Source organism: Gymnoscopelus braueri, assembly GCF_963280865.1.
Source record: "Gymnoscopelus braueri genome assembly, chromosome: 5".
NCBI lineage: Eukaryota > Metazoa > Chordata > Actinopteri > Myctophiformes > Myctophidae > Gymnoscopelus > Gymnoscopelus braueri.
The window spans coordinates 11,846,486-11,864,522 of record NC_137606.1 but is presented as its reverse complement, the minus strand read 5'-3'; the positions used below and the strand labels follow the sequence as shown (position 1 = coordinate 11,864,522).

At 42.2% G+C, this 18,037-nt stretch overlaps 1 protein-coding gene across 1 annotated transcript; it reads left to right on the top strand.

Moving 5' to 3' along the window:
- The first annotated feature begins 1,608 nt into the window (after positions 1-1,608).
- Positions 1,609-9,603, top strand: rbm7 (RNA binding motif protein 7). The gene is made up of 5 exons (XM_080428631.1): positions 1,609-1,796; positions 4,276-4,438; positions 6,042-6,102; positions 6,551-6,647; positions 8,509-9,603. The coding sequence occupies exons 1-5, from the start codon at positions 1,704-1,706 to the stop codon at positions 8,917-8,919; spliced, it is 825 nt and encodes a 274-aa protein (XP_080284757.1). The 5' UTR covers positions 1,609-1,703; the 3' UTR covers positions 8,920-9,603.
- The last annotated feature ends 8,434 nt before the right edge of the window (positions 9,604-18,037 follow it).

The window sequence follows — 18,037 nt, the reverse complement described above, 5'->3', positions numbered from 1 at the left end:
TAGAGGGCACGGTGGAGTAAATAAAATAATTTCCGTAATTTTCTTTTCTTCTCAAAAGGTGTATTATACAGAGAAGGTGGGGTGCTGAGAGGCTTCCCATCCTGGAGAATAGACTTTCAACAACACAAAGCAGCCTTTGTTAAGGTGAATAACAAAATAGTTTTGTTTATTTTTACTAAAGACGGAAACCTCGCACGGTAGTGGAATTTTCGGTCTATGAGCAGAGCATTGCGCCTGGGAGAGCACTAACGCTAAAGGGCTACATGGAGATATCATCGAGTTCAAAGGGATATGCTTTTACGACTGACGGTTAGATGTAACAGCATCAGTGTTGCCATGTCTGCTTATTATAAGCGACTTTGGGCTTGTTTTTCTGTAAAGTTGCTGTAAATATAGTTGCGGCTTGCGGGTTACGTTTTCTCGGTTGCTTATTTGGTCTTAATTGCTTCACAATTATTTTAACCAGTGGTTCTCAAATATTTTCATGTCATGGACCCCCAAATTAATATATGTATTTGTGTCTCTAACCCCCATCTAAACATATTTTGTGCCAGAGACCCCCGTCCAAGATTTGTGTTTTTAAAATGTTTCAAAAATGGGGGGGGGGGGGGGGGTCCGCAGCCAAATACATATCATTTTGGGGGGTCCTTGACATGAAAAAGTTTGAGAACCACTGGTCTAGACTGTAGTCACGTCTTTTGGGCTTGTTTTCATGCCCAGCCTTATAGACTGTATAAAATGAATGGCCAGCGTAACGCCCAGGGCCGCAGGAAGGGTAGTGCGAACGGTGCGGTCGCACAGGGCCCCGCGCTTGGGGGAGCCCCGCAAAAAAAAGAAGAAAAAAAAAGAAAAAAAACAGATTCACGTTTATTAAGAGTTATACCGAGAAATAACCGCAAATAACCACCAAAAACTCGGAAATATCCGCCCAAAACCGCCAAAAAAATCCCCCCCATCCCCGCGCGCTTCGCGCGCGCGCGCGCGGGGATGGGGGAGCGCACGCGCGCTGCGCGCGCGCGCACGCCACTTCGCATAGGGCCCCGCATTTCTCCCAGACGGCTCTGGTTACGCCCCTAGACTCTACAGACCGTAAATGAAGCCGATTGTTCAGCTGTGTGCAATCTTTCAATATCGTGTCATATGTCATATCCTGCAGAATGTCAATCAAAAGCGGGGGCGGGGAATGAATGCTATTGGTTGTGTAGCTTGTCAATCAAATCATCCCGCATAACCAGAGCATAACCTACTTTATCGTCAATTTTAAAATAAATGGGACCATAGTTTACCAAAACGCACATCATGATGATTGAAAGGAGACTTTAAACTAGCAACTGGAAGCATATAGTATTTATGAGAATTTGTATTAAGGTAAGAAAATCTAGTCTAAAGTGTATCAAAAACCCATCCGCTTGCGTTAAAATAAATTATTTCTGACACCCGCAGGGGTAAAACAGCGAAACTAAAGGCCATTCATATGAACTGTCTCTTCCGTATTGGCGTCAATGTTGGTTTTCATAGACCTCGTTGCTTATTTCTCCCGCAAAATCTGGCAACACTGAACAGCATGGTTTACGGTAATACATTAAGCATTTTACGACAGCTTGCGGCCCTCTCTGTATAAATCTGGCGGCGCCTGGCCGTGTTTACACATGTCTGCTTTCAGTTTGCTGCTGTGAGGAGACGTTAGAAGGACACCAGTCACCATGGGAATTGAAGAAGAGGCCAACAGAACTCTCTTCATCAGAAACCTGGACCAGAGAGTGACGGAGGAGCTTTTATTCGAGCTGTTCTTACAGGTGAGACAGCAGCACACTGATGGCGTTAGCCAGGCTAGCTCTTTGTAGCTAACGTTAGTGGAGATCGACACTTCACTTCAATGAACAGAGTTTCAGCGACAGGTTTGAGTAAACACTAACAGTATATTATACGCCGTGGTAAAACACTAGCTAAAAGGTCTCCAGCCAGGCTTTGAATGAATATAGCCTCAGATAAAGACTCTTGTAGATGTATTTTATCGATTTTGACAATTCTTTATCTCTACGAGAGTCTTAGCCCCCCCCCCCGCTCCCCCCGCTCCCCCCCAGATTGCCCTGAAATGTCACCAGTAAAGCCCGTATTTCTCCAAATCCAAATGCAAAATATAAGGTGCTTACCCGCTTGTCCCAAATGTTAACTCGGTGTCCGGCGTGTTTGTACAATGTATTAGTGCGTATTTTTCAATAAAGAAGTGTTTTAATCCCGTCTGTGACGGCAGTAGTCTCGGGGGCGCATCCGGTGAAAACCCGAATTGCACTCAATGTAAACAGGAAGTAAACGAGGGGGGTTAATGGCGTTCGGCCACAGACGGGATTAAAACACTTCTTTATTGAAGAATATGGACTAATACATTGCACAAACACGCCGGACACCTAGTTAACATTTGGGGCAAGCGGGTAAGCACCTTATATTTAGCATTTGTACATGTTTGCAGACCTGCGGGCTTTGGAGCTGATATTCCAGGTTAGTCTGGGGGGGGGGGGGGTGGTGGTAGCTAAAACTCTCTTAGAGAAAAAGAAAAAAAATCAAAGTCGATATAATACATCTACGAGAGTCTTTATATAAGGATAGATAACAACCATTGCTAACGTTAAGGCTCGCTGTCAAGCTTGTTATGCGAGTCTGATGGTCTGAAGTCCAACATTGGATGGGGGGTTGTGTGCAGTTGTGTAAAAACAAAAGTACTCTATTTCTTTATTTACGTAAAAGTATCAATATTGCGATGTAGAAGCAGACATGCAAACGTGTCACTTTTCAGCTACAGTCACCTTTTTGAACCCAAATAGGGCAATTGTGTGACACCTGACCCGAAAGAAAACAACATGTCACCTTTTTCACCTCGGGGCTGTTTGCATGCCTGTGTAAAAGTCCCGAATAAAAAAAGATCTTGAGTAAAAGTACAAAAGTATTGGTAATAGGTATCACAATGAACAATGGACATTTCACAAGTTTTCAAATGTATAAATCTTTTGAAAATAGCAGATCTACAAGCTCACAATGCATGCAATGCGTGACGTTTTGTGATATTTTGAGCTTGTAGATGGCTATTTTCAAATGGCCGAAATGTATATACTATAGGGTTCAAGTGGTTAATGTAAGTTTTGTAATAATAATCCAAATCAACAAAGTAATTAAAGGTAGGGTAAGTGATTTGCGTTGGTTAAAATTGTTAAATAGCTCTATATTCTGATAGTACTCATTGCTATAGTGTTTGTTCAGTATTAGGAGTCTCCTTGTCTCTCCACCTCTTTATACAACAGAAAATGCATTTTCGTTTCAGTTTAATTTCCAATTTTATCCAACCAGGACAGAGAACTCAATCAGGATACAGATTAAACAAGTGAAATTGGAAGTGATGACACTAAGAAATGAGCATGCAAAATTGGGACTGGAACACTATACAAATTAAGCTTAAAATGGGTACTTTCTCCTGATTGGCCGCGATTTTGACACCTACCGAAAAATGTATTTTCTGTTTATTAAAGAGCTGGAGAGACAGGGAGACATCTGTTACTGAAAAAACACTATAGCAATGATTACTATCAGAATACAAAACCTTAAGTTTTCAAATAATTGTAGTGGAGTAAAAGTACAATATATTTGCCTTGAGATGTAGTGCCGTAAAAGTACTGAAAATGTAATTGGAAATACTCCTGTAAAGTAAAAAATCCTCAAAATTGTACTTCAGTACAGTACTTGAGTAAATGTACTTAGTTTTATTTACACCACTGTGTCCATACATACATTAGATGTAGCCTTTGATCAAGACTATCATAGATGTATTTGATCGAGTCTTGACAAAGGTCAGACTCGATCAAATGCATCTATGATAGTCTTGATCCAAGGCTAACATTAGGCGTTCATGTGGTATTTTAACACAGGCATACTTCCTCCCCCTGGTCAGGCAGGGCGCCTGATGGAGGGGAAAGAAACTGGTTGGAATAACGTTGTTCCTTCCACGCGCTACGTCCTACCGGGGAAACTCCCCCCTGTCAGGTGATAAGAAGCGGTCTGCTCACTCCTCATGCGTTGAAGGAAGCTTGAGCTCAGTTTGGGGCTCTCCCCAGGCTGGCAGAGGGAGAGTAGAGCCCAGGATTACAAGCTTAGGCATTGGCACTGGGTGAAAAATGTGTAAAAAATTGTAGGATAAATTATATATTTTTTAAAACAGAAAAAACATGGGCAGAGTTGGTGTGTCCAATCCATGCATTAGAATGCGGTTTGTCTTTATCTTAACAGGCAGGACCTCTCAGCAAAACCAAAATCCCCAAAGACAACGATGGGAAACGGAAAACATTCGGCTTTGCTGTTTATAAAGATGAGGGGTCCGTGCCCTACGCCCTGAAGCTGCTGGACGGGACGGCGCTCTTTGGAAGAACCATCCACGTGCAACCCCGTACAGGTAAAATCCTGACATTATACTCTTTGAGAGTATACAGAAGTGTAACCATAATGTTATAAGTTGACAACTTCACTGTGTGAGTGGACACTTGACTCCAATGAGCTCTTTTTGGTTAACCCATTCAGACCGGGAACGCATCTACAAGCATCTACAAGCTCACCGCGCGGCACCGAGTGCCGCGTGGTGAGCATGTAGATCAGCTTTTCTTTTTCTCTTTCAATTTGTGCAAATCTTTGATTTATGTTTTTTAAAGCGGACATTATTAGCTTATATTATTAACTCAAATCTTTTTGCTTCGGGGGATTCTACAAATGTCTAATATATTTGTTTTAATTAAACTGTTTAAAAAAAGAACTTGTTGCTATAATATCGGTGGTCCTCAAACTTTTGTCATGTCAAGTATGCCAAAATGATATTCATTTGTATATATTGTTCCAGGGACCCCCACAAGAGGCAAAGATTTGAGTTGCAAATGTTTGCTTTAAAAATATAAATATTTAAAGATTTGCACACATTTTCATGTTTGTTTTTTTTTCCCCCTCAAAAATAGCCAAATAAATCTAAAAATTACACAGATGCGTTCCCGGATTGAATGGGTTAATGGCTTGTTGGCCTGTGTGTTTGCTCAGAAACAAACATTAGCAATGACAACAGGCTACAGGCAGAGAAGAGGAAGAGAGTTAAGCTGGTCTGACCATTGCTTACATTGTCCCAAAGGCTCTGACATGAGCTGAAAAATAGGGCATTTTCTCTGGTGCATCGGCAACCCTGCCCCCATGTCACAAGACCATGACAGGTTAATGTAATAAATAAATACAAGGTTGACTTTTCATTAGCCTTACATTCTTGAGTCACTAAATACATGTATGTAAAAAGAGCAAAAGTCATCAAAAATGTACATAAAAAAAAAATAACGCGTTTGTACATGCGCGGCTAGCGAAATGTGGATGTAATAAGTGATGAGGTCATTACACACCGGCGAATATACGCAAAATTCGGACTCGTTCCGAATAATTAAAAGACGCTTTTTCGCTCCGTGGAAGCTTGCATTGACTTTATAAGGTTTTTAAAGAAAACTTATTATTCGCATGAAAAAATCGCCCCCGGTGTGTAAGGAGCTTTAGAAAGCGGAATGTCTCGCATCAAGTGGACTGAAATTTAGAAGTGCATTTCTTTCTTTTTTTTTTTAAACCCCCCTTTTCTCCCCAGATGTAGTCGGTATTCCAATTAATTCCGCAGGGCAGGCGGGAAACTTCCGCGTGAAAACTTCTGAACTTTATGAACTTAAATACAAATACATTGGACATAAAATAAAGTCATTTAACTATAATAATCAGTCTATAATAATAATATAGACTGAAGTAATTAAAGCGGGTCATGTTTGGAATTGGAACAGCTGAAATCAATATATCAGTATTCCGATATTAGTCTTCCACTAAAATGGGGAGTGTTGGCAGGTAATACAAAAGCTTTTTTCTTAATAACTTCTGAGGGCTTCTAGGTGTACCCCCATTTGAGTAACATTGTTCTATGATGATGTTACATTTAGTGGAATTAGTTGTTTAGACATACTTCTTACACTTTTTTTCACATTTCATCACAGGAAGCACAGTGAATTCTCAGACTTCAAGCCCTGGAAACACACCGAATCCACATGGCCAGTGGTAAGAATGCAGTGTATATGCAACGGGAATCTATTTGGGCTTAAGCCTCTTAAAACTTTTAATTTGTGTAGCGCTATAGTGGTGTGATTTAAAAAAAAAGTTCTCTGACAAAAGCCAAAAAGTTGCTCATTTGCAGCAATGATTGTATATAATGGAGTATTATTATTGGTATAGTTGGAAGTGTGTTTGCTAGACACATCACCGTTAAATAGTCTTTTTCGCAAATTATGTGGATTAGAAGACGGATGGATCAAATATTTTCTTTATTTTTGAGATTACAAGTCAGACATCAGTGTTCTGCAATTATATTGCAATTATAATAATTTGTGCAAGTATATTCAACACTGGTAAAATTGTCCTTATATTTGCATTATTGGTGTTTGGAAATTAGGCTTTTGAAAGTTGCACTGTTTCCTCATATTAATGCAAATTTAATAATTCCTTGCAGGGCACAAGGACAGATGAATTCTCCACCCTATAGCCCTCAAATGCAAAGATCGTCGTTGCCATTTGGATCTCCTGATAACATGCAAAAACAAGTCATGGTAAGCCATATCTCCATTCTTACTGACACAGCAGCTTGACACAGTTTATAGTTTGTTGTTCAAATGTGACATAATATCGAAGCCTATACATCCAACTGTTCACCTTCAATTAGCAACAATTACAGGCTTTGTTGCCTTCTTCTGTCTTTAGGGCAGTCCTTCATATTGGGATGGTGGGTTTGTTGGCACTGGTTTTCTCTGCTGCTCTAGCCCATACATTGAATGTAGATTCCCCCAGATGTAATCAGTAGGCAGAAATCTCTGATCATGGCTAGTATGCAAGATGGGGATAGGGCAGTGATGACAGATTGAAATGAAACCGTTCAGAATAGTATACAAACTATCCCTACTTATCTGCCTCCACGTAGCACTTCCACAAATCTTGTACAGTCTTGTAATCTTCCAAGTCTTGTTACGTTTAAAAAATTGTGTCGTGCAGCTCTGGAATTGTGAACATGCAACACAAGTAATCGCCGTAAACTACTGTAGGTCAAAGTTCGAGCCATATAAGCTCCACGTAGTCCACAGTGCGCCACTGGCCGCAGCAGTGGCTCAGGGGTAGAGCGGCCGGATGGGAACCGCGAGGTTCCCAGTTCGATCCCGGGCTCCCCCAGAGTTGGTGTCAAAGTGTCCTTGAGCAAGACACTGAAAATTGCTCCCGATGAGCAGGTTGGTGCCTTGCATGGTTTCCTCCGCCATCGGTGTATGAATGTGTGAATTCACAATCTTATGTAAAGCGCTTTGGATAAAACCGCTATATAAATGCACCATTTACAGTGCGCTCACGCATAACGCCAGATTTCTCTCATGCACACTTCTCCATAAAAACTGAACATCACATCAAACATACATTTTCTGATGTGATGTCTATTGTTGAAGCTGATGAAGTGTCATTGGTCTCCTCTCGTGTGTGTGTGTGTGTGTGTGTGTGTGTGTGGCCAAACATACACATTGTCGGCAGAATATTGCAGACCACCAATATCACAATCCTTAACGGCGCTCAGCGCTGATGGTATATATCATAGCAGATCTACAAGCTCACAACGCGTCGCAAATGCGACGCGTTGTGAGAGCTTGTAGATCGGACATTTTCAAATAGCCAATGTACTGTATAGGTTTGAAGTGCTCATGTAGCCCAGTCGCTTCTTTTGGGCTTGTTTTCATAGAACTGGCCACTTATTTCTCACAAAATCTGGCAACAGTGGTTCTACGGCTCTGCACCAGAGCCGACGTGAACCAAAACATCACACGTTTTGCCGTTTCCTCCGTTGTAACCGTTTACATGGAGACGGGTCGCTGAGCGTTTCCAAAGTTTTTCACTCTGGACGGTGTGAAAGTGAAAACTTAGTTGCAGATTCAATCCCCGAAAACGACGTTGCCGTCGTAAACGGAGGGCATATCTGATATTTTATTTTGCCCTTTTCTCTAGAGACTGTTGTCGTCTAAAGCATCTGTTCTCAAAGTGGGTTCCGGGGTCCTTGGGGGGGTTCCAGGGGGTCCCCAGCAAAATGTGTTAATATAGCATCACAATAATTTGAACCTTTTAATACTTTGGCTACTCAAAAAAAGCAGATCTACAAACTCATAGCCGCACTATGAGCTTGTAGATCTGCTTTTTTTGAAACATTGTGAATAATCCAGAGCGATTTACAGTAAGCAAAGACACAAGATCATACATCAAATGCATAGAAGTGAACATTTGTAACTCAAATCTTTGCTTCTGGGGGTCCCTGGAACAACTTATTTGAGATGGGGGGTCCCCGGCCAAATGCATATCATTTTGGAGGTCCTTGGCCTGAAAAAGTTTGAGAACCACTGGTCTATAGGGGGCCTGAGTTACCATCTTTTCCTCTGTCTATAGATGAGCAACATAATGTTGCAGATCCAGATGACCCAAATGCAGCAGCTCCAGCAGGCTGGGAACGGGAGCCTGCTGGGACCGGCACCCCAGCAGAGGCAACAGTTTGCCAGTGGAGGTGGAGGCTACGGTGGCAGCAGTAATGGAGGTGGGCAACAACAACATGACAGCAGCGACTCCTCTCGGCAGCATTCGTCCCAGATGAACACGAGCAGCGGTCACTACAGCAGAGGCCAGCGCTACGCCGACGAGCAGGGCTCCGGCGGGCGCCACCAACAGCAGCAACATGGTAGCGGTGGTTACCATGGCAACAAGGGCGGAAATAATTACCAGGGCAACAGAGGCAGCAGCCGTCACAGCGATGACCGAAGTGACAACCGAGGCTACCAAGACAGTAGACGGCGACGGTACTGAGTCATTCTGGGATTTATTTTTTATTTTTTGCAGGGAGTCTTTTTTTTTTTAGAGTAGGCCCTTGTTTCTCTTTTATAAACATGTACATTGTTCTGGGAAGTGAATGAAAGTAAGGAAATCTACTCTGGTTGTTTACATGCAACCAATTTAAGGTTGTTAACATGCAACCAATTTAAGAGATACACAAGTCTATGCCAGCGTGCCATCATTGTTTGCTTTTAAACTGCTTTTAGTTTAGAATTCTTAGCTCTTATGTGAGTTTCTGGCAATGTATTGTTAAAAAAAAAAGGTTATTGGTTATGAAAGCAGTGACTAGCCGACTGCACAAAAATTCGCTGTTTTGGAAAGGATTCTTTGTATTTTAAATATTTATTTTTGAAAGTATTCAAATGTTTGTGAAAGAAATGTGTTTAGGACGCTGGCCAGTTATGTTATGGAGATTTTATTTTAAAATAGTGCCCCAAGTGTAGTGTAATTGTTTTTTTTTCCCACTGAAAATGAGAAGAAACAAATGTGTTTGCGTCGAAGACTCTATTTCACCAGCAGTACAATATTAGAACACATTCCTTCTGTTTAGGTTTGATACCATTGAGACTTTTTTTTCCTTCTGAACAGAAACTTTATTTTTGTGAAACGATCTGTTTTTATTGTGTGTATATATAAAGATCCTTTCATTGGATTGTGTTTACTGATCTCTTTGCAAATCTTTATGACAAAAAAAGCATTGCTATTTTAACCCATTCAGTCCGACAACACGTCTGTGTCACTTTAAGAATCCTTTGGCTATTCAAAAACAGCAGATCTACAAGCTCATACAGTGCCGCGCTATGAGCTTGTACCTCTGCTAATTTTTGTTTAATCTTGAAAATTTGTGCAAATCTTTGAATAATATATTTTTCAAAGAACATTTTTAACTCGTATTTGATTCTGGGGGATTCTACGAATGTATATATTTTTTTTAAACTTATGTCGCTATAATATCAGTAGTTCTCAAACTAGGACACCCAAAACATAAATTTGGCCGTGGACCCCCATCTCAAAATATGTTGTTCCAGGGACCCCCAGAAGCACAGATTTGAGTTACAAATGTTCGCTTTAAAAAAAAAATATATATATATATATATATGTGTGTGTGTGTGTGTGTGTGTGTGTGTGTGTGTATATGTTACAGTATGATTGGAGAACCAGTACGATTGAAGAAAGCGCACTCGTTTTTACCACCCACCCAGCACTAGAGGGAGCCACAAGCCAGGCTTGTGCGCAAACATATATGGCCACACACACACACACACACACACACACACGCAAGCGCACACACACGCGCTCATGCTTTTTTTTGGTTTATTGAAAGCAGGACTGTTTAGATACTTTTATTGTGTTCTGGCTTTTGTTTTACTTTCTCACACACACACACACAGTGATCCATGAAAATAACTATTCTGTCCCTATCGGTTTACAACTCAAACGGCGCTGAGTCGTCTAGTAGAGCATCGGCCGGTCAGCGCGGGCACTCGCGCCTGGAGGCGCGAGGGCGCGCTTCCTCGGCCTCAAGCTCTACTAGACGGCGCGCCTCTGTCATGGACAAGCGTGTGCGTGTGAACGCGTGTTCAGCGTTCCCCTCATAGATATTATGGTTCCCCTAGCGTAGTGTCCTGGTTGCTATGTGGGGGGGAACAACAAAAGATAGGTCTGCGTCGGCGCATCAAAGCCCCGCCTCTCCGCGTTCTCCTTCTCCTCCTCGGAGGAGAAGGAGAGAAGGTGGACGGTTTATTACGCGAGGAGGAGGAGGAGGCTCCTCTTCCTCGCGAGCCTCGCGTAATAAACCGCCGCCTCGCAGCGCCGCGTCCTCCTCCTCCTCGCGAGCCTCGCTAATAAACCCTGTCTCGAAAAGCCCCGCCTCGCCCCGAAGGAGCCCCGTGCCTAAAAACGAGCGCTCTGTCTTCAATCGTACTGGTTCTCCAAACGTACTGTGACATATGTGTATATATATATATATATATATATATGTGTGTGTGTGTGTGTGTGTGTGGAAAAAACATCACATGGATTCACCTGGGACGTATCATCAGTGTTGTAGCCTGGGGTCAACAGGTGTTTTGGGTCTCGCAACATACACCCTCGCCCAGGTGACCCAGCCGGGATTGATCAAGCCCCGACTTACGTCCCAGGTAGCTACCCACGGTCAGTCCTCTTAGGGAAAGACAGTGCCACTCAATCCGCTTGTCCGGAACTACTCTGCCTGGGGGAGAGGAGATACTCTGGCACATGGAGGGGCTAGGCTCTGTGGATGGCCTCCTGGCCGGGCTCCTCCTCCGTCTCACCAGGTCCAGGACCTGAGCGTTGCACCAGACTCCCCCGCTCCAAATATTTTATTCTGGCGTGATGGTGTCTTGGCCGTGGTGGTACTGCAGGCTCCACTTGCGACTTGCTTGAATGGCCCTCCTATAAAGGCCTCACAGTGGATTTGTTGGGCTTCCTCACGGAAGACACAGGCTGGGGCGGCGGCGCCAACCCATACTGCTCCGTGTGTGTGTGTGTGTATGTATATGTGTGTGTGTGTGTGTGTGTGTGTGTGTGTATATATATATATAGAAAGATTTGCACAAATTATCAAGATTTTTTTTTTTAATCTCCCATTCCACCATACCAAAGATCGACAAGCTCGTAGCGCGGCTATGAGCTTGTAGATCTGCTATTTTTGAATGGCCCAAATAAATCTAAAATGAGACGGATCCATTCCCGGCCTTAAAGGGTTAACTGAACCAACAGTCCTTTGGGTATAGCAGGCTCCTTTTGTGCTGTGGCGCATTGTTTCTATTTACAACTCCTGCACAGGAGTCGGGACAACTATAAGTAAGCTATATTGTATGCTGAGAGTACTTACAGTTATGCATGCATGTCTGCCTCTATAAATGACCTGTGTGTAAGTAATATGCTTGTACAGCAGGCTATGGTAATCTGCAGGTGGCGCCGCATGCATCCCTTTATTGATTCAATTAAGATGATAAATATAACTGGGCCATATGATCAGCTATATTCAGTGGTGGAAAAAGTACTCAAATTCTTTACTTAAGTAAAAGTACCAATACCGCAATATCGAAATACTCAGTTACAAGTAAAAGTCTAGAATTCAAAATTTACTTGAGTAAAAGTATTGGCATCAAAATATACCAAAAGTAAAAGTACTAAAATATTTGAAAATGGCATATCTACAAGCTCACATCAAATAGCCTATGTATAAAATAAGGCTAAAGTGGTTAATGTATGTTTTATAATAATGCATATCTCAAAAGTAAAGTTACTTTACTATAATTGTAGTGGAGTAAAAGTACAATATTTACCTCTGAGATGTAGTGGAGTAGAAGTAAAAGTATAGACAATTGGAAATACTCCAGTAAAAGTACCTCAAAATTGTACTTAAGTACATTACTTGAGTAAATGTACTTTAATTTACACCACTGATTGTATGTGACATTTCCATTTAGGATGCCAATCCAAATGTGCCACTGATTAATTATAGGATACTGGCATGGCCAAACAATTTTTTTTCTCCTTTACTTGAGCCTGAGCACAGGTAGCCTTGGTCTCCAAGGTCATTGCAGGGTGCCAGTTTTAGAATTGCCGAGGTTTTACTTGACTTAGATATTATTAAAAACGATTGTGTGTACTAGAATTATAGCTCCAAATCAGTCCCCGTTTCATTTGAGACTTGGCATATCACGTTACAATTAGCGGCTGTGCTGTGTTGCCCTCGGTGCTTGTAACAAAGTTGCAGGCCAAATCTCTTAATGTCCACGTTGAGGTCATAATCTACCCTTCCGAAAGTGCTTAGGCCGCTAACAACGGCTCCCGTGGTGTATCAACATGCATATCCCCCAATAAAGCTGCCGGGTTCCAAAAGTAGAGGTGCATTTGCACCCTCTCCACTAAGCTCTTTGTCTTGCCTGTAATCCACCCTATAGTGTCAGATTCCACCCTGATGCTCCGAAGTCGCCCTAATGAAGAGTATCCTGTGTTCTTTGTCGCGGGCCATTGGTACTGGGAAGGACCCCCAGTTATTGCATGCGCCTGCGCTGGCAGTGCATAACTGTTATAATTGATTGATCTGCTTGGCGTCTCTAGCCCCGGAGCAGCCGGATTAGAAATCCCGCTCAGTAGCCGCTGCTGTGGACTTATATAGAAGCGGAGTGCAGGCTACTAAAAAAATGATCCACCACCAAACCCCCCCCCCCCCCTCTCCTCCTCCTCCTCCTCCTTCCAGAAGTCCCACCAGCTCGGTGGCAAGAGACCCGCTCTCACCCTTCCCGGAGCCTTGCTCTCAGGTTGTTGGGTTCATCGGTACGCCGTATATCCAGTGGTGGCCCGTCAATAGAGGGCACTAGTGCGCCCACCACCTCTAGATCTTCCTTGAATAAATATGACCTTTAAAATATCTTTATAGCCTGTATTTTAAATGATCAAACAAACAAGGTAAATACCATATAGTTAATTACTAGTGAGTAAAATGTATTATCTGCCATAAAATGAAGATAAAAACTGTTCTACGTTGTCTAAACTTAATGCTGTGTGCGCAAACAATTTTTACCATTCACCCGCCATGTTAAAGACCCTGTAAACAGGAAATGCCTTGTTTGGGCATTTCCTGCTGAGAGCAGTTTTTTTGGGAGCCGATAATCACCTCACCTGTGTACACGCTCAGGTGAGTTTCAGTGATGTCATCAGAATCACTGATGGCAGTAGACTGGTGTAGTTAGGAATTATGCCATGGTACACCGAAGGTATACCAGGCTTCTGATGCTATACCTAGAGTGTGCCGCCATCTTTAGGCCAGTGTGTCATGCTATACCCGAGAGTGCATCGCCATCTTCTGGCTAAAATAATTATTTCACTGCCTTCCGTGGACACTCCCCCACAGCTTTGTAAAAATAAACTACAAATATTTGTCATGCTTGAAACCAGTTTTTTATACTTATATACTTATATACTATAATTTGTTTAAATTATTCTAATTTTGCTGGGGGGTTTATAACATATTAGTCTGTGGTGTGACAATGTGAAACATAATACTGCTTATATGCCTACTTCCTGTTTATAGGCCTACTTCCTGTTTACAGGGTAGTTCACTCTTTAGTCTCGCGTAGCCAGACAACTATTCCACAATCTCTGAATGCTATATAGAGTCTGGAACTACAACTCCCGAAATCCGAGAGAGGAAACTGGCACTTCCGTTCACAAAAATATTTTTTAAAATATCTTTACATTTTACTCTTTCATTTCCATTTCTGCTAAGCAGCAAGCTAAATATACTTAGATGATTTGTATTTATATTAGGATAAATTTGCACGACTGTAAAGACGAAACAGAAATGGGGAGGAGGCTTCACATCCGGTTTATATTCTAATCATGATCAGAGCTTCCGAGTCCCACACTGTATGACCGGAAACATTTGAAAATTGTGGGAGGCAACAGTCTGGCCACGCGAGACTATTCACTCTTCAATGCAAGTCAACGGGGCCTCCGTGAGCGCAGGGTTTCAGCGCCCAGCAGATAGATATCTATTATAGATATCTATCTGCTGGGCGCTGAAACCCTGCGCTCACGGAGGCCCCGTTGACTTGCATTGAAGAGTGAATAGTCTCGCGTGGCCAGACTGTTGCGGCAGCAGTCAGTGCAGTTCTATGTGTATAGATAATCTATACACATAGAACTGCACTGACTGCTGCCGCTCACTCCACCTGGTAGCTTCACTTCCTATGCCTGTTAATGTCTATGTTGTTATGCAACGTCGATCTACAAGCCCACAATGCGTCGCGGATGCGACTTTGGGGTTTGTAGATGGTGATTTCGACGCACGATACCATCCTGCATCAAAGTAAAAACCAAGCTTATATGAGCCATGAAAAGCACCACAACTCGCTGAGTTGTCAACCGATTTACATGCTGTTTGGTTTGTATGATACAGGATTAAAGGGATAGTTCAGCCAAAAAACTTTTTTTTTCTATCGATTAGTCACCCATTGGAGACTTGAATTCATGGACATTTTTTTGTTTTGTCGCATTCCTAAGCCAATAATTTGATGACCAGAGGACCAGTAGGCAGCGGTTCCGGTAGGAGACACAAAGGAGACTCTTTGCGTCTCCTACCGGAACCGCTGCCAGTCATCAAATTATTGGCTTAGTAATGCGACAAAAACAAAAACATTCAAGTCTCCATGGGATGACTAATCGATAGAAAAAAAGTCATTTTGGGGGTGAACTATCCCTTTAAAGACGGGGTGCCGTGATTTTCAGTGATTTCCCCCCCCCCCCCTAAAACATAATCATCAGGTATTATGGTTATACTAGGACAGAAAGTGTTAAAATTATGTTTTTATGTGGGCACGCCTCCAGTTCATTAAGTACCTGGTTCTCACCTTAGCACCTCCTCCACCACCTTAGCACCACCCACCTGTCCTAGTCCCTCCTCCTCCTCCTCATGCCCACACCTGTTGTGTTATGATAATGAGGGGGAGGGTATATTTTTACTGTGTCATTAAATGGCTGTTTTTCTAATGGCATATTTGACCCTCAAGGTTTCAGCCTCCAGGAAGAAACTCAAAATAGTCAGAGAAGACATAAAACACCATAAAAACACCACCAGGGGGCTTAATGAAGTTATATCAACCTCATAGACACATGAAAAACAGAAAAGGTGCAAAACCATGGCACCACCTCTTTAAGTATGCTGGTTTTCATACCAAAATGCTTAGATTGTAAACATATATAATATACTTATACAACAAAACAACTTTTTGTCTGTTATTATTGTAGTGAAATTGATCATATAATAGGCTACATTTTATTATTAGCCTAATAAGTACAAAAAGGTGTATAGGCTTAATCATAATTTTATTCTCATGCCATTAGTTATGTCTGCATGTCTTTCACAAATGAATGACTATAGCCCAGGGCAGGGCCTATCAAAATAAACTATGTGATCACATAGGCTAGTACATGTTATTGGCTTCATTTTTGGTGTAGCACCACCTGGGGAAAAATCCACCAGCCGCCACTGAAGAGAGTGAGACCCTCTCTAGCCGTTCCCGGAGCCTTGCATTCAGATTGTTGGGTTCATCGGTGATCGGTGCGCCTTGGTATCCAAAAAACACCTCTCTCTCTCTCTCTCTCTCTCTTCACTCTCCGCCTGCAGCCCAGCCCCTTCCCATCCTACTGCCACCCCACCCACCCTACTGCCACCCCACCCACCCCTCAAAATGTGATCCACATGCGGCAACAGCTTCTCGGCGGCAGTTGTTCTCTTCTTCTTCTCCCGGCCTTGGCTTTGATCAACCTACCAAACCCCCCCCCCCCCCCCCAAAAAAAAACTGCCCAAGCTTTTCTATGCAGAGCTGCCATGTTTCCTCCGCAATAATCCTTCACACTTTGAACAAGGCGGCTCGGCTGTGTAATCTAGGAGAGATAGAAGGTCTCCAACGAGTTATATTTACTCCCTGTGCTCGGGTTGGGAAGATGGTAATCGTTTCTGCGCAGACGACCCGACATTTCAAAGTGAAAACTTGATCTGCCATCTCTCTCAGGCCCATGCAGGCCTATGTTGCTGAGGGTCTCGCAGACACGAGCCGTCTCAAATAAACATCCAATCAGCAATTATTGCGAATTAAGACAACGTTTAAAATGTCTGTCCATATCCAGACGTCAAGAAAAGAAAAACGTTTTCTCGAAAGTAATATAATAATCATTATTACGCTATTATAGGCCAGTGATCTCAGCCTGTGGGTCGGGACCCCACAAATGGCCCACATGTTTTGTTTTTAGTTTTTTTTTTTCACTTCACTGCCATCCCCAGATGGCAGTGAAGTGAGAATTCTGACCTTTTTAATACCTAAAAAAAAAGAAAGACCATTACTGCATCAAAAGTAATCAACAAACTACTATAAAAAACGGGTCAAACGTTGGCCAAAATTGTCAAATAGGCTAATATAAGAAAGAGGCAAAAATTGTTGCAGGCCTTTGAGCTTGTAGATCGGCTATTTTCACAATATCTATCTGTGGAACAGAGTCAAACAAAATGTAATAGGCTACCTCAACTCCTACAATTCCAAGTGCTTGTCAGGGTGGGGGGGAGGTCCTCAGTTCAAATATGATATTTTGGGGGGTCCACCGATGATCTGATGATCAGCAATTATTGCGAAGACAACGTTTAAAATGTCTGTCCATATGCCAACCAGATATGTCAAGAAAGAAAGAAATAAAACATTTTCTCTAAAGTAATATAAATAATAAACATTGTTATGCTATTATAAGCTACATCATTTTCACGGGAGGTTCGGAAAATGATAGGCCTACGACACACAAGAGGCCGAGGTTAATGTCAAAATAGATTTTTCAGCGAAAAGGAATGCATTCGAAAAGTAGGTCTAAGTGATTCTCAACCTGTGGGTCGGGTCCCCACATGATTATTATTTTATTTTTTTTGGGAGGGGGGGTCCCCCAGATTACAGTAAAGTGACATATTAAGGACTTTTAAGACCTTTTTAATACCTAAAATAAAATAAAATAGAAATGAAAAAAGACCATTACTGCATCAAAAGTAATCAATAGACTATAAAAGCTGGTCAAACATTGGCCAAATTGTAAAATAATTTAAGAAAAATGTGTTAAAATAGCCGATCAACAAGTTGCTGGCAACGTGAGGCGTTGTGAGCTTGTAGATCTGCTATTTTCACAATGTTTAGCTGCAGGAACCAAACGAAATTGAATGCACCAACTCCTACAATTCCAAGTGCTTATCAGGGTGGGTTTAGGGTTAATATGATTATTTTGGGGGGTCGCGGCCTGAAAAGGTTGAGAACCACTGGAGGCATAGCCTACACATTCACTCAATGAGAGAGTTGCACTTGCCATGAGATTACTCACTTTTCTTTCAGTTGAAGATATAGCTCCTGGCATTTTCCCACATAGGCCCATAATATTGAGTAATCGTAATCGTGATGTTGACTAATCCTAACATCCTAATGCTTAATTTACTTTTATAGTCTAGCTTGACAGTTATGCATTGATGTCACTAAAAGAGAGATGCATTAAAACACTATAGGCTTATAAGCCTTATATGTAAAAC

What these genes read in the sequence shown, in the direction of transcription:
- rbm7 (XM_080428631.1), top strand. Translation starts at nt 1,704, where the DNA reads ATGGGAATTGAAGAAGAGGCCAACAGAACTCTCTTCATCAGAAACCTG. An exon ending in TATTCGAGCTGTTCTTACAG is followed by an intron (nt 1,797 to 4,275) that starts GTGAGACAGCAG and finishes TTATCTTAACAG; the next exon opens with GCAGGACCTCTCAGCAAAAC. An exon ending in CCACGTGCAACCCCGTACAG is followed by an intron (nt 4,439 to 6,041) that starts GTAAAATCCTGA and finishes ATTTCATCACAG; the next exon opens with GAAGCACAGTGAATTCTCAG.